The sequence below is a fragment of the Pelobates fuscus genome, chromosome 5 (genome assembly GCF_036172605.1).
Source record: "Pelobates fuscus isolate aPelFus1 chromosome 5, aPelFus1.pri, whole genome shotgun sequence".
In the NCBI taxonomy this organism is placed as follows: Eukaryota; Metazoa; Chordata; class Amphibia; order Anura; family Pelobatidae; genus Pelobates; species Pelobates fuscus.
Window position 1 is genome coordinate 323537018 of NC_086321.1, and position 25337 is coordinate 323562354.

The 25337-nt window shown below is 37.0% G+C and overlaps 1 protein-coding gene across 14 annotated transcripts in view; it reads left to right on the forward strand.

Annotated features, from left to right (window-relative positions):
* PTPRS (protein tyrosine phosphatase receptor type S) overlaps window positions 1–25337 on the forward strand; it is a 359172-nt gene that overhangs the window by 280660 nt on the left and 53175 nt on the right. For 7 of the 14 annotated variants that reach the window (XM_063455600.1, XM_063455601.1, XM_063455611.1 and 4 more), the window contains 7 exons: window positions 6194–6463; window positions 7586–8167; window positions 11366–11499; window positions 14391–14535; window positions 19500–19805; window positions 20439–20632; window positions 20909–20935. In XM_063455600.1, coding sequence (XP_063311670.1) covers window positions 6194–6463; window positions 7586–8167; window positions 11366–11499; window positions 14391–14535; window positions 19500–19805; window positions 20439–20632; window positions 20909–20935 — 1658 coding nt within the window. The remainder of the gene's footprint in view (window positions 1–6193; window positions 6464–7585; window positions 8168–11365; window positions 11500–14390; window positions 14536–19499; window positions 19806–20438; window positions 20633–20908; window positions 20936–25337) is intronic. The other 7 variants (XM_063455608.1, XM_063455610.1, XM_063455609.1 and 4 more) reach the window with 2 other exon arrangements.

The following is a 25337-nucleotide window of genomic DNA, read 5'->3' on the forward strand; positions in this document are numbered from 1 at the left end:
ATGGACTGCATGAACTCTGTAGTCAGATCTCAGTGAAGCAGAGCTTTGGTCAGTGATTTGCGTGGCACATGTGTCTCGGAAGATGAGCGGTTTTACAGGGCAAGAACATAGTGCCAAACAGGAGAAGATGCCTGACTGTACCTTTGTCTTACACATTTTTGTATTGCTGGTCTCCCTGTTTTAGAGGAAATGTTAGATTACACCATGTCGAATGACATTCAGTTAATGAAATTCCCCTTGCATCAAGTAGCCTCTAAAATTTGGATTAAGATAACATTTTGACTCTAGAGCAGTGTTGTCCAAAGTTAGTGCAACATGTAACAGGGGTCAGATGCTACAAAATTTATGAAAATTGAATGAAATAGGATTTTCAGGCTGGATGAAAACATACAAAAACTGGCAATAGCATCTCCTGGTCCTCTAGTTTGACAACAGTGCTTTAGAGGAATTTTTGTGGATCTTGATCAAATGTGATAAATTCAAGGAAGAGCAACAAGAATGCTATTGGCTGGATACATTAATTTTGCTAATCTAAAGCTAAACATACAGAGTGAAGTCTAAGATACTTGTCTTGAGAGATCTAGACTGATCACAATATCTTAATTTTGGCATGATTGGGGGCCATCGTGATGAAGGGGATGGCAGGTGTAATCTAAGCTTCACTATTAACGTAGAGGCTGCATATTAGTTTGGCTACCCCTCCTTCAATTTATTTCTCCTTCATTTTGGAATAAGACGGAATGAATCCTGTCTCACCAAAATGGTCTGATAATCTATGCCTTCTCCCACCTTGTCTGGAGCCGCCGCTTGCTGACTGTTGGAGTGTGATAATATCATTAGATCCTGTTAGTGCTTTTCAATGCTCACATCACTATTTTTTCCATTTATTTTAATGTATATCTTTCTTTTATTTATTTTTTGGTTTTGGTTTATACATTTTCTTTTTGAACTGGGGCTTAAAACGTCAGAAACCTGATCTATGAAGTACCACCATCCCCTCTCAAAAAACAAAACAAAAAAACTTTTATCCTCTTTGAAATAACAAAAAACACTCACAGAGCATGACCTACCTGTACTTTTAGCTTTATTCTTGCTTCATCAATCTCGTTTTGACAGTGTTTCTTTCTCTTGCCTGTCATGTAAACTTGTGTGATACAGGATACCCTTAACAGTTTTTACCCTGTCTGGTTGTCCCTTAATAAGTCTCGCAGTCTCGAAGTGCTTCCAGTAGAACATTCTCTGTATTTTGCAGTTTTTAAAGAAATTACGTAATTCCAGGTGTTCATGTCTGATCCAAGAAAGCTTCTGCAGATTTATGTTACCTGACCTAGATCAGAATTCTCAGTGTCTTTCTTTAAGGTACCTCCCCATCCCCCAACACAGTGTTTTAGGATATTCTTACATGACCACCGGTAGATTGATTGGTATGTCAGTCTTTCATTAAATAAATGAGGTTGTTTTTTGTCGTACCTGCTCATGTAAGAAGCTTCTAGGTCCTGAGACCTGAACTCTCGGAGATATACGAGGGGTTATTAAAAACAAAATGTAAAAAAAAAAAAAAATTTTTTTGCATGTACTAAAATGTGTATATTTGGTATTCAAAATAAAAACACTGTTTTGCCAGCTACTAGTAGTCTTTATCAAAATGATACTGCCATTCATCTCTGACATGTTTTAAACAAAACTATTTACAACCTAGTCCCACAAACAATTGCAATCTTAAAAATAAAATACAAAACTGCACATTATAATTTTTGTTATTCAGGTGAAACATAAAGCTTACTCGGCCAACAGGCTGCGTTAATTGTACATTGAATACATTTGCTTACAACTCATTAAACAATGGACATCACGTGCATCTATGCAAATTGTCTTCTGTCATCTACAAGAAGATGTCTTCATTGAAATGCAAGTGAAGACAGCCAGCTTACAAATTATAGAGATTCGATACACCCACTTTGACCAATGGGGCAGAACTGCAGGCAGTAAATGGACACTAGGTTGCACAGCTAGAAACATTTTAAAATGGATTATTTTTAATTTCCAAAAAAATGAACGTTCTGTGACGCGCGAACACCAACAATCTTGTTTATACTCGTTATTTTGAATGAAATTAAATTTTTGTGTGAGCTTGTGTTTAGTTATTTATAGTGTTCAGCCCCAATTTTAAGTAATCTTAAACTGCACCATTTATTCAGAATCTATTGATTGCAAGATAGTGAGAAAAAGGGACGATATAACTTAATATAATTTATACCCTCAATAACCATTCAAATGGTGACTAAATAAACTAATATATTTTTGAGCTTCATGTTATTTTATTTTTTAGATGTTCCCAAATATTTATGTATAAAATTGTTGTGCCATGTGCTAGCTATAAAATACATTTTTTTTCCATTTATTTATATTTAATATAGTTTTTAGGAATGCTGCCCCAAACACTGAAGGAATATGATTGACATGCAAAAACGTGGATGAAATTGTACAAATAATGCAGTGAAACTTCTAAATTATCACAGCATCAACAGAGGGGCTAGGTTTGGTGCCAGGATAGTCATGCCTTTTGTCAGACTATTTGGAGTCCATTGGATAGAAAAAAGTTTCCTTCATCATAATCACTACTGACCCTGTAGTGGTTATGGTGTTCAGAATGTCCCTTTAAGGAGACTTGTTTTAAAAATATTTAAAAATAATAATAAACTGGCAAATAACAAGAATAATCATTAAAGAGATCATTCCAAAGGTTGAGTAAAGAATAATATTACAAACAACCTTTAAACCTGAGATAATGGATCAGTTCGGTAAACAAGTTGAATTTCATGTTTTGTGAATATTCCCCACTGCCTATGGACATGATTATGTATTTTGTCATCCAGTTTTAAAAGCATGATGACGTAGGAATAGGAAGTAATAGAGAAGGGAGAGTTTCTAAAAAGGGTAAGGCAATTATTCCATGTATATCAGTAATAACAGGCTTTTATGGATTCATCGCAGTCTGCAATAGGAAAAAGAGAAATATCTGGATTCAAAATGTCAATGTCTCATTATTCATGTGTCCATTATTCATGAGCAGTTGGGCATGTGAAGATGCTTTTAACCGTAATTTACAGTTCTATTGACTGTGGCGACTATAGCAAAACCTCCAAATTATTTGATGCAATATTCGTAGTGATCATAAAAGTGGTGCAATGTAAAATAGTTTTGTTTTGAAACAGTATCAACATTGTTAACAGAGCCGTAAGAAATGTGGGTTGGGAATCTGAAACGGTGTGGGTTCGGAATCTGAAAAAGTGATAGCTGTTCAGGATTGACTCAAAACAGTGGGGAGTTTTTACTTTTTTATTTTAATCAACTGTCACGTTTTCTATTCTGTGCGTGTGTGTATGTGTAGGGCAATCTCTAATGAATTTTCAAGACCCAGTTTATTTGAATATACACACATAAGTCATAATTGTTGGAGAGAAGCTGCAGCACGTAACGGTCTGCGCCTGCAAATAGTGTTTGAACCCCCTTACTCTCCCCGCGGAGATGTTGTTGACTGCCATGATTCTCTGGCCATTTATTTCATTCAGAGAATTCTGGGAGTTGTAATCCGTCAACATCTCAGGTCCAGAATTTGCCTTAAAGTGTCTTTGAGAGGAGACATTCTGTGTGGTTTAATCCCTTCTAGATCACGTTGATGCATATCTAAACCTTGCCATTGTGGCAGGCCCGAAATGATGAAAAGACTCAAAAAAAACCTAATTCCACGCTTAATATAAAAGACAGACATGATGCACTTGAAACCTTGCTGGAGCACTTTATAATATAATAGAATAATGTACTATCTCATCATAAAAAAGCAATCCGTGTCATTGAAGCTCCTTGAGGTTATATTTTGGCCAGTACGCTGTGATGGAAGCTACAGACATTTTTGTCACTGTAAATCCAATCTTTCTGTGTGCCATGTGAGCATCTATCTCTCCATGTACCCCATTTTGCTTTCACCTTTCTGCACAATAGATGTAGGCTGCATTTTGTGCATTTGTTGTCTTCATTACCAGACGTTTCACACACAAAGCATTTGAGGTTCTGTGCTCTCTGAGTGTTTGCTACGCTTATCTCTTTAAAACCCACTTGTAAATAAACACCAATCATTTAAAGTGTGTATTTTATTACTGCCCCCAAGGCACGGATATTTGGTGTTCAGAACCAATTGTACATGTTTTAATTTTCTTTGTCTTTGTCTTTTTTAACCTTTGTTGGATTTGCTTTCATATCTTGTTTCCATGACAACAAAGGATAGTCATCATACACAGCTGTTTGTTAATGTTTTAGCTGACTAAAATTCATCTATCTATCTATCTATCCTTTTTTTTTTTTTATCTTTAATTACCATTTTTTGGGGGACTAATTTCTTCTTTATTGGTTCCATCAGAAAGTTTGCACTCCTCTTCTCCCTTGTTCTGTTGGCATGGGCCTTTGATTCTTTCACTTCTATTCATTGTGTGTTAGGTGTGCCTGAAGTGAGGGTGGGTGGGGGACTCTGTGACTCTGTTCTTTGGAGTAGATTTTTGCCAGCATCTTGTCAATGGGGTTAAAAAAAACCAAAGCCTCTTCATTAATAGATAGGATTAATCGGAGGATAGATGCTTTGGAGAAGAAACTTGCTTTCCTGTAGAATTATCGCATCAAATAACCTCGCAAATGCGCAAGTTTAAAACATTGCAATGGTCCCTACTGTAAAGTGAAGGATTGCCAATTTTTTTCCTGAATAGAATTTCCTGTATAGTCATTCTGCAGCCAATCAAGAGGCTAGATAAACCATGCCAGGTACAATATATTATTTTGTTATTGATGACTGCTCAGTGTCCTTCTTCAGTAGTGTGCTAACAAAGTTAATACATAAAGAAAATATTGCACTGAGTGCTAACTGTAACTGGAAGAAAGGATAACTTAGAAGGAATTTGCCCACAGATTTCAATAGTCTACAGCTAGTTGACTTGAAGATGTGTAGTAGGCCTTGCTACTTGTTTATTCTCCACCAGACATTTCAGAGAACAGAGTCACTCAGATTTGGGGCTGCCTCAACCCCTTGATCCATGTTCTAACTTGTGAGGTCTGAAAGCTGCATCCACCTATCAACCAGGGGGATGCACAGAACATGTCACTGTTATCCTCAGCGTTTAAAAGTCCATCACCTTGTTTACTATGAATAATCTCTTTAATATCCCTCCAGGGCTCGGATGTGACAATATGTAGGGCACATTTGGTCACATCTGCTATAGCATAGAGCGTTAAAGTGGGTTCCACCCTTAATTCTACCCCCTTCCCCTTTCCCTCTTCCTCTCTTCCCAGTATTCACGCGGGCATTTGCTAGTTGCCCATATGTTATATTCCTCTGCATTTTTCTGTCTTACCCTCCCTCTTTATTTATCTTCTTCCCTCCTTTTATCTGTTTATTTTATGTTCCTTTTCTTTTAAAATTTATTTTATTTAGTTTATAATTTTTTTAACCTATTTTGCATGATGATTGTGATTCTGAGAGCTGCATCTATCGATGAAACCGTGTCAGATTCTAAAGAGGCTTTGTTAGGGTTTTTACACCCAAAAACCACAAAAATTTCATTAGAATTTCTCATCTTTTTCTCCTGGTATGTTATGAACCATAGTAACGATTACAAACTTGGATGAGGTTGTCCTAAACGGGATGGCCAACACCAATGTTTTAGAGGTGTCCATCAGTCAGTACCAGCTTGATCTCAGCCTCCTCTGAGATCTCTGGCATATTTTAGCAAGGCATAGTGGCTCTTACACTCAGTCATTTACTTAGTTACATTATAGCAGACCATTTCCATAATATAGTACAATGCAGAGCAGTGAGAGTGGGAAACATCTACATCAAACAGTATTCCCAAGTCTCAAATCTCTTGTTAAAGATGAGAAATTACTAATAAATTTTTGTGTATTATCTGTGCTGTGATGGGTGTACTCCTGATCTATGGAACCCTCTTGCTATGAATTATGGCTTCATGTCTCTATATTATATTTTAATTGTTTGTGTAGTAATTTTTTATTTAAAGTCCTTAATTTTAGTTTTTAATATTTTTTTATTATTTTTGTTCAGAAGATCTCACATCCTATATATTTAATTTTGTTTTCTTCCTTTTCTCCCTTTCCTTTTTCACTATATACGTGGGGATTTCACCTTTAGTTCGTCGTGTTGCTCCCCGGTTCTCCATCCTTCCAGTGAGTCATGAGATAATGCCTGGAGGTAATATAAATATAACTTGTGTTGCCGTTGGCTCACCCATGCCATATGTAAAGTGGATGATGGGTGCTGAAGATCTAACCCCTGAAGATGACATGCCTGTGGGCCGTAATGTTCTGGAACTCACCAATGTCAAGGAATCTGCTAACTATACTTGCGTTGCAATGTCAAGTCTTGGTGTCATTGAGTCCGTAGCCCAGATAACAGTCAAGTGTGAGTATAGTTTCTTGGGGTATTAGTAGATAATGTAAACATGCAACGTATTTGCTTTTTCCTGGAAATAACCGCTTAGTATGCGCAAACTACTTGTAAACAGTAAAAATAGAAGTAAAGTACATGTAGACACATGAACTTGCAGACATATCCATTACCTGAAAGAGACACCCAAGTACCATAAGTACATCTTACCATACACTTAACCTCTTATTGTAGTAGTTATGGTGCTAGGAGTTATGGAAGCAGTCCCTGTGTTGTTTTCTTAAGGTCAGAGCATTGTGGTAAAGGACAATTCAGCCACACCACATTGCTTAAGACCGTTTAGGTTCCACCAAAGAGGTCCTTCCATTGCCACAATAGGTACTAGCCAAAGCATTATCTTAGGAGAAGGAAATAATAGAATCCGTGTGCCTCACTGTTCATTTTCAAAAGAAGGACTTATTAAACTCCATTTGCCATCGAAGCTTAGTATCTGTAATGTTTTCTAATTAATGATTTAAGATATACTTTAAATAGGCAGACATCGATGAACAGATTTGGAAGTGATTGCTTTAGTTCCCTGAGATTTGCAGTTGTGTGATATTCTTCAATGGTGTGGTACACTACAGAGACACTGGATTTAGTAAAGTCATGCAGAATGTCTTACGGAATATTAGATATTGTATTAAAGACACAGTAGTAGTAACCCTGCACCCATCTAAGAGAAGACGTTAAAGGAGGCATTAGTCATAGGGAGAAAATTGGGCGCTATTTGGAGACAGTAGAAAAAATGTACAGCTTGGTGAAACTTTCATAAGGGATTGATGTGTTGAGGAATAAAACTGATTTGTTAAATGAAAATCTGTATAAAACTAGGAAATGGTGAGTGAGGAAATGCTTATTGGTAATACTTGGACAATTGACTGCAAATGGAAAGCATAGATAGAATGGGAATCATCATGATAAGCTTGGGCTGTTTTGAATATTATATTTTAATACTGAGTTATCGTTTTCTAAATAAAACTGTATTTTGTATGTTTAAAAGCACAACTTAAATATAGCATTTTTTGTTTTTCTGAATGTGTGAACGAATCCTATTCCATATTACATCTTAATTTCTTTCCTCATTGGGGGTCTTAGCACTTCCCAAAGCACCTGGGGTACCTGTTGTGACTGAGACCACTGCCACAAGCATTACTATCACTTGGGATTCTGGAAACCCAGATCCAGTGTCTTACTATGTTATCGAGTACAAATCGAAAAGCCAAGATGGACCTTATCAGATCAAGGAGGATATCACTACTACAAGATACAGCATTGGAGGACTCAGCCCTAATTCTGAATATGAAATATGGGTGTCTGCAGTAAACTCTATTGGTCAAGGACCACCAAGTGAATCCGTAGTAACAAGAACTGGGGAACAAGCTCCAGCTAGTGCACCCAGAAATGTTCAAGCACGTATGATTAGCTCCACAACCATGCTAATTCAATGGGAAGAGCCAATAGAACCTAATGGCCAAATTAGAGGATATCGAGTTTACTACACCATGGAGCCTGACCAAACAGTTAGCAACTGGCTGAAGCATAATGTGGTCGATAACTTCTTGACTTCTGTAACAAGCTTGCTGGAACATGAAACCTACACAGTTCGAGTCTTGGCGTATACGTCAGTAGGGGATGGACCACTCTCAGATCCCATTCAAGTGAAAACCCAGCCAGGAGGTGAGCTATGCACACAGCTATGAAAATGTACTTACTTGAAATGGGCAATATTAATATATATGTTACAATGGATATTTCATTTAATTGATAAAGAAAAAACAGGGTATATAGGCGCTCGCTATAACGTGAAATAACAGTGGGGGCTGCTGTATACAATACAAGGATTCCCAAACCTTGTGTATTGGTGAAACAGAAAATATAAAATATGGCGTATACTGCGCCCAAGTTTAATACGTACATACACCTCTGCGAGGGAAAGTTGGTAAAATACCTCAGAGTAATAAAACAGAAAAAAAATGATAGTGCAATACAGTATATAACAGTGCAAATATTTGTGTTGGGTAACTATAGGAAAAACACTCACATACGGTAGAGCTATATAAGAGCTCTACTTTGTTCAGCGTGGACGGTATAATCCCCGTCTAAGGATACAGGATGGTAAAGGTGGTACTGGTCCTCCAGATGCAAAATAGGGATAAAAGAGAGAAACGCTCTGATAGTGTAGTAAGTACTATAAAACCAGGGTAGTAGGATAAAGTAATGTACTTACAATTTGTAGAGCAAGACCTGCTCTAGTTATCACAGCATGGGTGGTACTATCCCCACCTAAGGATATGATGGCACCAGGTAGTCAGCAGGACATCAAAAGCAAATAAAATAAAATAATAAAAGATAAATGTCTAAATGTAATAAAATAGACTATTTATTATAAAATATGGCATATAAAAGTATAAATACAAATGTCCAAAAGAGAGGGGTGTCCCACATTTAATTGATATGTAGGCTTTTAAATAACGAACAAACACTTAGTGTTTGCAATAATTTAAAAATACACATACGTGTATAAGTGGCTTATTTTATTTAGTTGAATTTAACTTAACTATTAAGTCACTATGGAACTCTGTATGTTATGGTAAAGAGGTCTTAGATGACTATGGCTTCTAGGAATTGTTATCAGCAATGTATAATCTTCCTTATTTAGAAGGGACAGTCCCTATTTTGCATACAAATCCCTCTGTTCCTCATTTTGATCTTAATGTCCCACTTTTCTAGGAGCTCCTTATTGTTGGTGTTTTTGAATGTATAACAGAGCTCCACAGCAATAATAATCACAGTAATGTGACTTTATACATTAAGAAATGTATTTTTAAGTCAGGCTGTGTAAATAAGATACATTGATCTTGTTATAAATTTACATTGTAGTTGCAAAAAGTATTAGTAAGACACATAAAATCTCTCAGAACAGCCCAGGCCATGGCCACACCGCCACAATTTAAGTGTCCCTCTTTGTCTTTTGAAATGTTGGGAGGTTTGATTCTGTATTCATTTGAATGCAGATCATGTTAGTTCTGCGCCAGATACAGTAAACCACAAATATTTCAACCGGGTTACTCATATTTTTCTGACAACTTTGATCCAGTGAAATTTGTACCAAATGTACCAGAGGTATTTACGGATTTTTATGTTTATGCCGGCAAAGTATTTTTTGTTACAAATCTGCATTTTTCCATGAAAACTTTTTGCATTTCTGGTTACTTTGCACGCAAAGCATTCTAAGCACCATAACTAGTATTGCTCATGGTAGTTGTTATGGTGCGCAAAGTCTTCAGAATCTGTCAACTCTGTTAGTATTAAGTTTTTTGAGCTTGATGACTGAACCAAGGGTGTCCCCTCTGCTTTTATACTTATTTTAAGCCGCTTGAAATGGAACACCTCAAGTACCATAAGCAGCCCTACTATGGTCCGTAGTGGTCACCGTGCTTGGAGTGTTCTTTAAAGCTCAGTCCCTCTGTTATAACTGCCCTATTGCTCTTATCTGTCACCGCTGTCCAAAGTTGAATAGCTAATGCGGAAGTTCAATTTCCCATTCGCCAAGCCACATCAGGAGAGACCAAGCTATAGGCCTTGGATTTTTCCAAACCACTAAAACATTTTGACACTAACCAGGGAACTCTGTTAATTGCTTTCTAGTCCAAAGCAGCCACCTGTGAGAGATTAGATCTAAAAATCAGTCTCCTGTGAGAGATTTTGTAAGCTAAAGAAAGAACAAATCAAAATGTCACGAAAAAACAAACAAACACATAAGTCTTTGACACCTGCAGACTTGTTTACAATTTCAGAGAAGCATACTTTGGGACATATTCCAGCATAATGTTAGTATTTTATTTATATAATATGTCAAATATCCAGTATTTAATCATATTAAATGTATATATTTTCTAACTGATACCTATTTTTTTTGTATGTTTTATAGCTTCTTTATGTGCTGTGTGTCCACAATGCTTCTCTATGAGAAGTGCTTAATTGGACACTGCCAAACATGAACAAGGTCCCTAGTGTACTGTGACTTAAGAAATAAAAAGAATAAAAAAAAAAAAAAAAATTCTATTTTATGCTAACAGTCTTCCAATGCATTAAAAATATGTGTTTGGCAACTATCCATTTAAGACTGTTTGCCTCAATCTCACTGATACAAAACACTATGTTCCCCAAAGAACAAATCCCGAGGTCCGGGAGAAAGGTAGATGAAATTGAGCATAGCTGGTAATGAGATGAATAATTCCAATTTAAATAGCACATTCGCTGTCAGATAACCTAGTACAGCGGGTAGGCCATCTTTGGCACTCCAGATGTTGTGGACTACATCCTCTTGATGATTTGCTTGCATTATGACTGTAAGAGAATTATGGGAGATGTTATCCACAACATCTGGATTGCCAAAGACTGCCTACCTCTGACCTAGTATCGTATTATTGCAATGGCTCTGAGATTTGTCATCCCACTGAAAGTGGTGAGTGCCAACCTTTAGGAGTTACAATAGCCTGGCATCCTTAATCCAAGAAAGTAGTTTTGTTTTTTTACACTTTGCTTTTTGCCACCTTGTGTGTTTTAATAGTCTTGCGCTGGAAGGGGGGAACATACCTTTCAGAAATATAGCTACAGTTTTATCTGGAACGTGGTAATGGTGTGTGCTACAGATTGTTTTGGTAGGGTTTTAGACCTGAGTTGGTTTGAAAATGAAAGAACTCCATTGATCTCCTGATGATTTGTCCTTCCTTTTATGTTTATAATTGTTTTATTTTTACCATGCAACGCAACTGCTTTCCAGTCCAAAAATATTAGATCATCTTGATTCCAGAGTAGCAAAACAAAAGTCTTTCATTGTGTGTGTCTTTCTCTTGTTACTTAAATTTATAGTCCCAAGCCAGCCAATGAATTTCAGAGCTGAAGCCAAATCGGAAACCGGTATTGTACTAACATGGAGCCCACCGCGTCAGGACAGTATTTTGAAGTATGAGGTTTGCTACAAAGAAGGAGATCGAGGAGTTGAAGTAAGCAGTATTTTTTTTTTTTATCATTTTAAGTCTGTTTTGATGAGGAAGTCACTCAGTTAATTTTTGGAAAAAAGTAGAGAGATTGTAAGTTTATCATAATAGCAGGATTTGTTCATCATTGAAACATGTCCATTAGAGGAACAATCTCACGCACAAGCAAGAACGGTTATATGATATATGAAGCTTAATTTACTGTGTAAGTTGTTTATTTAGGGCAAAAACACTCAGAACGGTGCACTTCCTATGAATCTACTGACAAGTGTGGGCAAGTCGTATGTTCTTGTGACTGAAAATAATACAGTTGAACATAAAGTACCTTGATTGACACAGAGAAGTTATTTTGGTTTAGGTCAGGGGTCAGCAACCTATGGCACTCGAGGTGCCTTTAGACGGCACTCAAGGTTGCCAGAGACAAACAGGCTTTGGCCTATCAGGAGTCGCAGTGGGAAACCGAGCAGGGACTGAAAGTGGTGAGGGAAAATCCTCAATTTATACAATGCAGCACTTAGAGGAAGTGATCTCAGATCACTTCCTCCCAGCACTTGTGAACGAAAATCCACACTGGAGTAGAACGGCCCAAATTAGGTATCACAGCTCCTACCGTAGGTCTGTTCTTGGCCATCCTGATCCCTACTAGACCCTAAGAAAATAACCCACACTGCTAAATATACACAAAGCTGCAAAAGAAGCCCACCCTGCATACAAATGACACAAACAGCCCACACACAAGCACACACAGTCCCCACTAACACAACACCACTGGAAATCCACATACATGCACACAACCCCACAAGCAGTCCCCCAAACAAACTATATGCCCTATCATCCAGACACACAATTCCCCATACACAATACCATAATATCATACACAATACCACAAACTATTCATGAATATATACAATATTACAGCCCACATACGCACAAATACAACGCAACAAAGCAACTGAGGTACTCATAAATCACACAAGCAGAATACAGCAACATACACAGCTCAATTTATAAAACTAAAACCAGAACGCCAAGGGACTTCAAGATCTCGATTTGGCACAGTGCTACTACAAGGTTGCCTACCCCTGGTTTAGGTTAGTACTTTCCATCTATAAGTTAGTGAAAATATCATGGATGTCTGCATAAACATACCTTGGAAAAGGCGGATTGCGTATATGTTTATATTAGGCATAACCAGGGCGAATTTTAGGAATGAGGCTGAGAAATCGAAACATTGTTTTAGTTTTCTTCTCTGTATGCTCTTCCTCTGCTGACTGCCAGGAGCAAAGACCAGAATTCCAACAATGATTGACAGGGAACTAAAATGGAGGCACCCGGACACAGGATGAAAGGGGTGTGGATTTCAAGGATGATTTTTATTATTCACACTTCACAAATACAGATTTGATCAGTGTAACGGATATGTAATAGTAATGTAAAAAAAACTAGGGAAGTGACAATTCTCCTTTAAGGGAAGTTAAATATCGCCTAAATATTCAGCTGGTGTATAGGTGAAGTGGGCTAAACTCACATTCATGCATTCATAATGTGTACTTTGATATTCGGTTATAACAGGTATGTATTTTATAACTGAACTGAGTACATAATGACAGCACACTGCTGCGTGTGTAGTCCACTGCACTAAAAGAATGACTACATTGTTTAAGAATAGAATTGTACAGACTACATTGTATTGCATCCCCAAAGACAACATTGTCTTCTCTATTTTTCTCATAGGCTAGTTTACATTCACAGCAACATAGAACTGTATTAACACTGATGTAAGTGCTATTGCAAACAGCAGTGTCCGTAACGGCCTTTATTACCTGTATAATCGTTTCATTTGAAATGGAGAGCTGTTTTATTCAAACAACAGTGGGATAATTGTTCTTACACAAATACATTTTAAAGAATGGCGTTCTTTAACTACACTGTTAATCTTTTGTTAACTATAAATGTTGATTTCAGTCTTAACTAGTTACGGTCACTATTGTTTCAATAAAACCACACTTAAAGGGTAAAAGCATGTCCATGATAAGATTTTATTTTTTTTTTAAATTCAGCTTCGCTGTGCTACTTTATTTTATTACCTATATTATGAGTTAAAGTGACACTACATACTGGAAGTGACCAGCATATTTTTATACCTAATATAAAGAATGCATTTCAAATATGCAAATTATTAAATAAAAGCCAGACTTCATTAAAATTCATGTTTTTGCTTAAAATCCCCGCAACATACAGCATCTGCTACGAGCTGTTACTGAAACAGAAAATGTTTTCAGTTAATTAAAAAGCTTTGGTTCTGTCCAGTGGATCTCAATGTTTCTCATAAAGCTCTGCTCCGCAGTGGCTTCTGTTGTAAGCAGTTCAGCACTTGGTAATAGTTCCATTTATCATGTGGCTGCTATCAACTTACTGACCCCTCTGTCTCTGCCTGATATTGCAACCACACATTCAACCAGCCAGCTAAAGCTATCTCATAGAGCTTAAAAGACAAGGTAGGGAGGTATGTCCTTGCACCATAACCTATGCAGGGGTCAAAGTTTTTTTCTTTTTTCTTTTTTTTCTTGACGTTTCCCTTTAATGTGAACCATACATGCATTGCAATTGCAAGGGGTATTTCACAATTTGACAATTTGCACAACTGTCGTGCTACACATGCACCGGTTTCCGATCATGACCACAAAAAAAAAGTGTTTAGACAATTCTACATATTTTTTTTTTTCCTTAATCTACTCTTCTTCTAAGGAGGCAAACGGTAAGAAACGGTGTGTGTTGCAGGTCTAAGGCCCCTTTTAGACAAACCTTAAGCTCATAGCAATGTCTGCATTTGATATTTCCAGAATGCTGTGTGCTTAACATATTTCAAAACAAGATCCATGCATTTTTCTATCCAGATCAGAAAGACATTTGATCCTGCAACAACTTACACAGTAGAGGGCCTAAAACCGAACACAGAATATGTATTCCGCCTTGCTGCTCGATCAACGCAAGGCATGGGAGCCTGGACTTTGGATATCAAAGAGAGGACAAAGCAGTCTAGTAGGTGTCATTCTGTCTTATATTGTATGTCTCCTTAAGGATATATTGGGCTTTGACTATGGTGTTATACCCGTTTATCTTTTACAGAAAAATGTCCTGTATATAAATAACTCATTTGCATTGCTCGCCTCTTGATCACATACCAAGCTACGAAGAACTAGAAATATTCAGTGTGATCACTGACTTGAAAGAGGCTTCTCCTTTAAAAAAAATCAGTTAGCACATTAGAGATAGCTTGGATGTTGTGCTTGGTGTTATGGGTTATTTATAGACGTATTTACTGGTAATGAAGTCTCAAATAATTTCCATGCTACTCTGGTATGCATTTGCAGACCTCACAGCATTCTATATATTACGGTTTAAATTATGCAGTATACAAGCGATATACTTAATGTGGATGAATGTGCACTCCATGTACAGCTGACCCTTTCAGTACAAGAGGTGACTTGCAAGAAAAAGACATAATCTTTTTTGTAAAGTCGTAGAGATCCGGATGAATTTGTGTGAGTGCGATTACGAATAGAATTATTAAAATATCATCCTATATGTTTCTCCATTGAACATGAAGGAATGATATATATTTGCTAAGGGCTAATTATGCATGAGATCCAGCAACGTTAAAATCAAAATTCAAATCAATGCAGCTGCTTTTGAACACAGCTACTCGGAGTAGTTTTGGACCTGCCAGCTCGATAATTGGTCATACAGATGCTATCAATCTGTAGACACATCTTATGGAAGTGTTGGCAATGCACCCTTTTTTATATGCAGATATTGTCCATCACAGATATTTCTAGAAGTGCACAGATCTTTTAGGTAGCAACTCTGGGAGAAGAAAAAAACAGAATGCTGAGTAAACACTGGATGCATTTAGAAATATAGCAATCTTTTATTGAATAACTATGTCCTGCACTTAATGGTTTAGAACTATTTCATTAATGGTTTTTTTTAAAGAATAAAGCTTTAACAGCTGTCTTGTGCCAAGTAGATGCACTAACTCTTTATCTAACTTTTTTCCATAGCTGGCTAACACACTACTTCCTACTTACATGAAAATACTTGTCTTATGTGCTAATTTATAAAAAAAATAAAAAATAACCTATTCTCTTACTATAACGTAGTCTCGGCATTAACTGCCCTTGAAATTTCGTACGTTCGTTGGCACATGGTCTTTGCCTTCTATCCACTGTGGAGTTTTTTAAAAAAAATCAAAACATTACTTTTGAAATTGCATAGAAAACATAATTCAGTATTTCTGTGCTTTGGGTTAATCCAGATGCAGATGAAAAAAATAACAACATTTTTTTTGCGGCTGTACAGTGACGGAAATTAGGCCCAACTCCTAAATGTTGTGAGAGAAGTCCTAGTATTTTCTATCAATCCTCACGGATTCAGTTTCCAGCGCAGGGGGAAAAAAAAATAATAATTCTCCATCCAGCGAAATTATTGGTAACAATGGCAGGATGGAGTGTGGTAGCAAAGACAGAATGAAGTGTGTAGCTTTCCAGAGCTAGTTTTAGTTTAATGGATTGTAACCTTGCTGTTGCCCTGGGGATAGATTTCTCTTGGTGGCAATATTTATCCTGGGCTTTTCACAGTTTGCTTTTAAATTAGGTGTTTTTCACTGCATGAATGGCTATGGCAGCTGTTATATGTGTGTTCTGTCTATTTTCATCTCTAGTAAATCACCCAGACCGCAGTTTCAGTAGCCACGAGTGGAACTGATTCAGTTACTTTCTGGTCAGGATGAGAGATGTGTTTGAGTTCTTTACCTGAGGCCTTTGGTCACATAATTGACAAATTTATTTCCCTTGTCTTGCTTTTTTTCCTTTTTTTTCCCCCCACGTGTTTCTCTCTCATACCTGTTCGTGTATATATATTTATGGATACAAAATAATTTACTATTCATAGCTGAGAAGTATTTTTTGCTTATGATAAAATATTTTGCCCAGTTCTTTTTGGTACTCTGAAACTCGGTCTTTCTTTTATTTTTCTCTTTTTCAATTTTAATTTTATATTCCTGTCACATTGTGGTATGTCATCAGGGTATTACTTCAAAGTGTCCGCACTAAACTATGGTCTTTCAGTGAAATTTGAGGGGAAATTATTAATTTTTAAATGTTAGCGAGTCTGACCCACACTCTGCTTCAGGACCCCAGGAAAACTGGGCCAATCGTTTCAGGCTGATATTGTTTTTTTTTTTCTTTGTGATATTTGTGGACCTTTCTGAAAAGGGATTGAACGATTATTGATTGAGTTCCAAGTGTAATCTTGGTGGTGTTTGTCACAATGATAACAAACTGGTCAGTTTTCTTCCCATTGTAATTTGAAATAACTTTGAAAAATTGGTCCCAAGCTTTTGGATTTTCATGAGTTGAAAAAGTTTCTTCTGGATGACGGCTGGATCCAGTGCCTGTGCCTGATGCTCGTGACATTCCTCGGCTGGGAAATGCTGAAGTAGCTTGAAACAGATCCCAGTATTTTCCTCTGTAGTTTTCTTTCATAATTGTATTTTATTTATTCAGCTCACTGGTCATTCCCTGCTTTGTGTCTGCATGCGGTAGAGTAAGCTAGCTCTGTCACTCCTGTGTTTGTATCGTTCCTGTCTTAACTCTGCTTGCATTGTGTCTCTGGTGTCTCGTATACCTGTCATGCTTTCACTCACATGCTAGTGGTTCTTTTCACACCCTGTGTTTTCTAGAATGCCTTTGATCACTTGTGCATCACTTTTCCCATCACTTGCAAGGGTGCCTTTCTCAATACCATCAAACCCTAAAGTAAAATCCATTAAACTAAAGGTAATGTATGTATCTTTCTTTACGATGTAGCCATATTTTAACGCTTTAAGTACCAGGGATGGAAACTTAATGAGTCTCCGGATTTATTCAAACCATCACCTACCAAGTCATTGACACATTATTAGTTCATCACAACGATGCATATAACATGCATCAGTGAACACATTACATGTCCATGGTACTTTTAGAGTTAAAATGCCTCATTGAGAGGTCAGTAAGGGTCATTCTTGGAGTGTGGAAACATGCCAACCTGTTGGACGGCAAAGGAGGTGAGTAAAGTAAAGAAAAGAGGCCAGTATCTTGCCAAATCCAACACAACCCGCCAGGCTATGAAAGGTCAGAAATTGTTGGTGCGAATTTCATCGATCCACTTTAGCTCCTGAACTGGGAGCGTAAATGCAGGTTTGGAACAAGTTACAAACACAAGCCGAACCCTGTAAATGATCATTTGGCTGGATCATTTGGTCATTCGATACCGGCAGTATATAAACTCCCACCAGTTCTGGACTCTGAGCTGCTACATATTTTATTAGGAATTATGATAGAGTTGAACACAGCTGGTCTGTTCTACATGAATGTATGAGGTCAGTCCATCTTTGCCAGTGGTTTTGTAATATGCATTTACTAATTATTTTGCCAGCACAGTGAAACACAAATAATTTCAGTCAAACATCTGCACAACCTTCCTCCCCTCTCAAAATTCTTAATTTCTAGTTATCAGTAAATCTTTGTCTGTTATAATAATGTTGTATTGCCTGGAGAGAATCTGTTTTTGCCACCTTGAGTTTAGTTTTACAATTAGACACAGGCTTTGTTTTGTATGTAGTTGTTAACAGAACCAACTAAAGAAGATGGGTCTGACCTCTGCTTTATTATAATATTGTCGTAAGAAAGTCTTAAATAAATGTTGACGAGGTGAAGGTAGGTGATTGGATGGGTGTCGACTTTGGTCAATTATTATTTCTATTATTTTAGTTGTAATTCTTTGTATTCATTTATTTGGTTTTTGGTTTATTTTTGTTATTTTTGTGTCGTGTTTATTTAATTTGTATTTTATTATTCATGTTTGGAGTCCAAATCATATCATGGAAGGGAGCCAGAGCAAAAGTGATTTCAACTAAGCGGCATTATCATATCATTAAAAAGATGCAATCTTTTGTAGCTCTCCCCATCGTAATAGATATATAAATTAAACAATATATTTGGTTTTTAGAGAGGTAGTTTGAAACGTCTATCACATTTTTTTGAAAATCGTGTCAAAGCCAGAAAAGTGTATAACATTTTACTATTATGCGTACCCAGTTGTCTTGTGTTTAGCAATGTCTATTTAAATATAGGGACAGTTAAGAAACAAAAACAAAAAAAGAAAGAAACCAACCAGAAAATAACTTAATGTATATTTTAATACCCATTTCATATGTGGTATTCTTAAAAGTTGCAAGTTTATGTATAAATGATTGGCTGCGAAATTTCATTTTTTATGCTAAACTTATTTTCCATGGAATTTAAATTCATTCTTAGGCAGCTGAAGGTAAAACAGAGTTTCATGCTGGCGCACATTAACACGACGATCGTCGACTCCCTCTGTACAAAGCTATTGTTGCTATGGCAATGGGCTCATTCACAAAGTGAAATGTCGCCTTGAGCTGCCTGAGTGTGAATGAGAAACTCCTGGTAATAAAATTTGATATCCGCGCACATCAATAATGTCTGGGGTTACTTGGTTTTGATTCACTGCTAGTGCTAAAGAAATTTAGCAGTAAATGTATTTTATGTAGATTTTTTTCCCCTAGATTTTTTTCAGAAGTGATGAGTTAGGGCTTATGTAAGAGGCATGTAATTTTTTTTAAAAATTTTTTTTTATATATATATATTTAATACATTATAATGTCCTATTAGTTTAGACTGCACATACCCAAGGACAAGTGACCATAACGTAGTTACCCCAAGCATGCTTCATTATTTATTTATTTTATTTAAGTTTGCGTCCAGTCTTTTATTAAGTTACTTATGTTTTTTTTTATGTTCAAGAATTTATGTTCATAAATTTATTTTTGTTTTATTTTGAGTTTTGTTTTTTGTTTCTTTTTTCTTTTTTTTTTATCTTTCCCATCTTTTGTTTTTCTGCCTGCCCCACCCTTCCTGCACCAAACTGTCCTCTCATAGAACCGTCTGCCCCCCCTCAAGACGTAAAGTGCGTCAGCACCAGGTCCACCACAATACTGGTAAGTTGGCAGCCACCCCCGGCTGAAAGTCAGAACGGCATTCTTGCTGGATACAGTGTGCGCTACCAGGCTTTGGACTCTGAAGAAACAGAACTTAAAGAAGTGAAGGACATTCAACCTCAGTCTACCCAGATCCTTTTGGAATCCCTGGAGAAGTGGACAGCCTATCGTATAACGGTGGTGGCACATACAGAGATTGGCCCTGGCCCAGAGAGCTCGCCCGTTGTGATACGCACTGATGAAGATGGTAATTTTCTTATTTCTTTTCTTTTACATCATGAATTTATAACCATAGCTGCGAGATGTAATCATCTCCTATATAGCATCGGGCTATATGAAGCCATCACAGGAGATTTTGCTATGAAATGACTATTTCTCTTAAAGGAATATTGATTGTCTAAAATGAAAACTTTTATTTCAATATGTTTATATTGGGTGTAAAATGCTGCTGGTTTTCCTGTCCTGGGAAAAACATTTAGACTGCACAGAGCTTTAATTTTTTGCTTATTTTTATGGAACTTTTAAACTATGATCGTAGCTTCTAAATGTTTCTCCCAATGGGAAAAAAACAATCTGGCTCTAAACTAAATTTTTGGAAAAAAATGTGTTTGTGTTTTAAACAATTAATTTTCCCCTGAATGTTACTTCTCTTTAATAAACATTATTAGATTGCAACATTAAATTATTTTTTTTTAAATCTGCTGTCAATTTCTTATCTGTTATGCTCACGGTGGACATCTGGTTTCTGTTACTTAATATGGACATCTGGTTTAAATAATAGGATTTTTTTTTTCTGGTGCCTTATGTGGCATTGCAACAGTCCCTATACAAAACAGCTAAGTTTAGCTTTGTCTAATAAATATTTTCTTTTACTTCTCAGTGCCCAGTGCCCCACCACGTAAAGTGGAGGTGGAGGTATTGAACTCGACCGCCATTAAAGTATTCTGGCGTTCTCCCATTCAGAACCGGCAACACGGACAGATTCGTGGCTACCAAGTTCATTATGTTAGAATGGAAAACGGAGAGGCAAAAGGGCTGCCCCTGATAAAAGACGTCATGCTTGCTGATGCTCAGGTGAGGACCATCAAGTGAGGGAAAAAAACCCCCACACCTTTCTGTGTTTGCTTGTGTTTTTTAGGTGACTTTTGAGAAATGTGCTTTTTCTTTCTTTTTTGTTTTTCCTTTGTATGAGCATAGGTCATTCCGGTCAATTTTGCACTGCTGGCAGCCAGCAAATGCCTTAGCAAGGGTTTTGTTTTCCATCATAGGTCACCTCTGACCTATGCGTTTCACTCCTCATGCAGTTCATATTATTCTTTCTTCCTCCCCTGTTTGCTTTTCCTTGCTCAGTGGGAAATGGACGACACAGCTCAGTATGTGAGTACTAGCAGTTTCTTGGCTCTGTTTTGTGGTTCATGTGTGCTTTAACGTGTGATGGCATGCAATCCTAAATTTGTGTATGTGCTTGCATTTCTTAATCCAAGATGTGTGCACAGCTGTAATTTCTAAATGAGTTTCGTTATGCTAATGATTAGCAAACGCACCAATAAACCCTATACCTATCATGTTGTGATTCCTCTTGAGTTAAAAATTATTTCTACACCGTCTCTTTCAATCGCATTGGTGTTTTAATTAAAAATCCAAAGCAAGATAAAAATAAAAAATAGTCCTGTCTATTCTTGATGAGCAATGCTAGCCATGATAGCCTTTTTTAAATAGCTCTCTAATCAGCGCAGGCAGATGAGTTTATCCTATCTGCTGCAGACTGGGGTCAGGACAAAATATTGAAGGTTTTTTTTTTTTTTTTCTAGCGTTAAATTAAAGTAATGCCTTTCTTTCTCTGGAATAAAAGAGTGAGATAGAAAACCCAGAGTGTACTTTAGAGATTAGAGGTTTACAATTGTAAAAGTTTTAAATGCAACACCTGTCTATTCTTAAAGGGATCCTATAGTGCCAGGAAAACAAACCAGTTTTCCTGGCACTATAGACTCTTGGAGAGCCCCCCTCCCGCGGCACTGAAGGGCTTAAAACCCTTTCAGCCACTTTCCTTAATCTAGCGCCGGGCTCCCTCGGTGCTGGTGACCTCTCCTCCCCGCTGACTTCAGCTCCCGAGTGGTGCGCGCGCATTCAAACCCTCCCATAGGAAAGCATTACTCAATGCTTTTCTATGGGGATCTTATCTGACGCTGGACTCTATGAGGACGTCCAGTGTCTGATAAGTGCAATTTACTCTGTGTAAATCACGGAAGCGCCTTTAGTGGTTGTCAGGGAGAAAAACATATGTTTTCAGCTGCAGGGTTAAAACTAGAGGGAGCTGGCACCCAGACCACTTCATTGAGCTGAAGTGCCTATAGTGGTCCTTTAATACTGAATCTAGTAGACTTGATCCTTTTAAATATTATTTCAACGTACTACCTATCTAAGTTTAAATGGTCTATATAAACATACCAAGTCTAATAGGTTCAATATTAAAGAGTTGCTCCCCAATTAAAGAGACCAAATGATGCTTCTCTAGGCTTACTCAAGGAGTCGACAACAACAAACCTTAGAAGCCGATGACTGACATTTCATAGGAATGTGGCCAGTCATTTTTATAAGCCTGCTTCTGGACTTTTCTTAGTTAACAGGACACTTTTATACAGATCTCTCTCAGATATCAAACCTCTACAGTTTAGCAAGCAACATTTCCAAATCTACAGCTTATAGAACCACGGGGCAATGGGGATAACACAGTGAGAGAATTTAAGAATGCGTGGGATCGACATAAGGCTGTCCTAGATATAAGATAAGGCCAGGAACTAATGAAACTATTTAGATAATTAGGTAGACTAGATGGACCTAATGGATCTTATCTGCTATCGTGTTCTATGTTTCTATGTTGTAGAGCCACAATTGTGGCGTCTTTGCCTGTTAAACCTTTTCCTAAATAGGGCTCTCTTTACAGGAAGTGTTTATGGAAGGCTGTGCAAGTCACATGCAGGGAGGTGTGACTAGGGTTCATAAACAAAGGGATTTAACTCTTAAATGGCAGAGGATTGAGCAGTGAGACTGCAGGGGCATGTTCTATACACCAAAACTGCTTCATTAAGCTAAAGTTGTTCAGGTGACTATAGTGTCCCTTTAAGATAAATTACATACTTTACAGTGTATCTAGATGTATCCTGTACCCCAAATTATTTTTTTTAGTACGAGGACCATACTCTGGCAAGCTGCCCCCTATGTGTACCCTGTATGTTTCTACTTATGTATAGTAATTTAACCAGTATTTCAGGGAGAGAAGCTACCCTCTTGCATTCCTGTTTGTTTTCAACAGGAATTAATATCTCTGGTTCTAGTTTCCATCATTCCTATATGCCATTTTTGCATGGTTACTTTTTGAATTTATAGCAGCTTCTATTAGTTCTACTGTCTGGTAGAGTTCTCATATATACAGAGCCATATCTAATAAAGCTCTTCTTATCACTATGAACTCTATAATGATACAGTATATGTAGCTGCTTTCTACTTGGGCATAGGAGCTGACCTGATTAGGTTGTTATATATTTTGTTTTGTTTTATACCACTCTATTGCAAGATCTCACTTTATATATATCTATTCAGCTACAGGTCTATACCGCTATATCGATATCAAATACGACGACTGCTCTCATTTCCAGGATATACAGTATTTTTCACTTTTGTGAATTACTGTATAAATATTTGTTTTCTGTTTGCTCATACATATTAACAATAGGTGAAAGAGCCCTGCTCAAATGAGCTTACAATCTAAAAATTTTGTGGCAATAAGACATCACTAATTTTAAAGGGACATTTCAGACCCCTAAAGCACTTTAGCTTGCTGAAAAGCTTTATATGTGAAGAATGTGTCTTCTTCTTTTTCATTTTGCAAAAAGTGCAGATTTCAACACAAAATTACTCTTTTATAAATTAACCTGGTTACACCCCTTGTTTTTTTCTTAAGCGGACAACTGGTCATGTTACTTCCTGGTTTGGTTAGCTCAGTAAAGCTAAACTCAAGAAGCAGCAGAATACCTGCCTTGCAAAGACTTCTCATTGAGCTGCATTGAGAAGCCTGTGATTGGACAGCAACAGAAAATGTGGGCGTGGTTCGATGGGGAGGGCTTGCAAAAGCTGCAGACAAGAAAAAATGCAGGTTTTGTAAGATGGTTTTAGACATAACCCCAATGAAAAAAATGCATAATTAAAAGCATGCATGTTGTCTTTTGTGATTTTTTATTTATTTTGTACGTGGGCTGTGGAGCGTCCCTTTAACTTCATGATTATGATTGCAAATACTTATATTGGTGCTCATTATCCTCCATGTTCTAAATTTTATTGATAATTTACAGAGCCTCCTGTGCTGAATTGATATAAAACTCTTATCAATTTCGGCTAAAGAATGGGAAAAAAATACACAATGAAAAAATGATACAACCTTGGTTCATTCTCCTTAGATATAGTACAGCCATACAGCACATGACTATGGTTATTTCCACAGAACTAAATCACAAAATACTCCTGTTGGCATGTATCCCTGCAAAGAGTCTGTCTATATTTGTATACAAAGTACTATTTCTTATTTTTGTACTTACTGTGTGTCTCTAAGAAAAAAAATACATTTCTAGCTGACAGAGAAAATATTGGTGTTGATTGCTTCACAGTCTATTCTCTCATTAATTTACCTGTGAAGTTGCAGAGTGCAATCTAGGGTAATTAAGTCTGTCATAGCATAGGGTTTTACCGAGGGTGTCTCCTGAGCTGCTACATCTGTCCTGTCTTCTTCTAGGATAGGGCAGCTGCCCGCATGTGGTTTTTATAGATTAGAAGAAAAGGATTTATTGGTAAATATATCATTTTACATTGTGTAAAAAAAAAAGAGATAAATGGTCTATGAGCTCATTCACTTAATGTGTGATAACGTTTATTGGGATAAAATATTAATTGCTGGGTAACCGAACCTATCAAAGTAGAGAAAATGTTTTTTTATATGTAATCGTAGATGCCAGGAGTGTCGACGCTTGAATACGCAGAACATAAAAGGAAAGACGTTAAGTTGTGCATTGATTGTCTGTGTTATTTCTATTTCTTCTGCCATTATATGTGAAGATCAGAGCGCTGAGGTGTTGATAGCTTATGTTGCTAACATCTTGCATTTTTAAAATCTTGAATTATTCAAAAGTAGAACAATCTGCAAAAAGTTCACTGCAACTACCATAACAACCTGCCTGGCATTTATCACAGGTTATGGTGCAGAGAACACTTTTGTCCTTGTCTCCATTCTTTATAATAGTCATTTCTAAATAATATCTGTAGCAAAAAGACCAACCCGGGCTATTTGATTTGCTGGGAGACAAATGAATGTAGGAAATTGGCAATCAGATTTAGGCTACACTGCACTATCTATATGTTTGCAGTGTAGTTTCATTCATGTGTTTTCATGAATGAAACTGTTCCCAGACACTGAAGAACATGGGCTGCACTCATGTGGTAACGATGGCATTTGTAGCAAACGAAGGAACTTAAATGGTGAAAATGGTGAGGGTCTGTATTTGTAAATCGTGTGTATGTGTGTTTTAAAAAAAAAAAAATAAAAAAATATATATATATATATATATATATATATATAAAAGTAACTGTACCTTGCACTTAAACTCCAATTCCCAACCAGGTGCACTACCAGGGCTCCAAACATCCAAATAGTCATCAGGATAATGGATGAAAGTCCTCAAGCAGGACTGAAACGTTGATTGCATTTTAAACAAGACTGATTAAAAGTTAA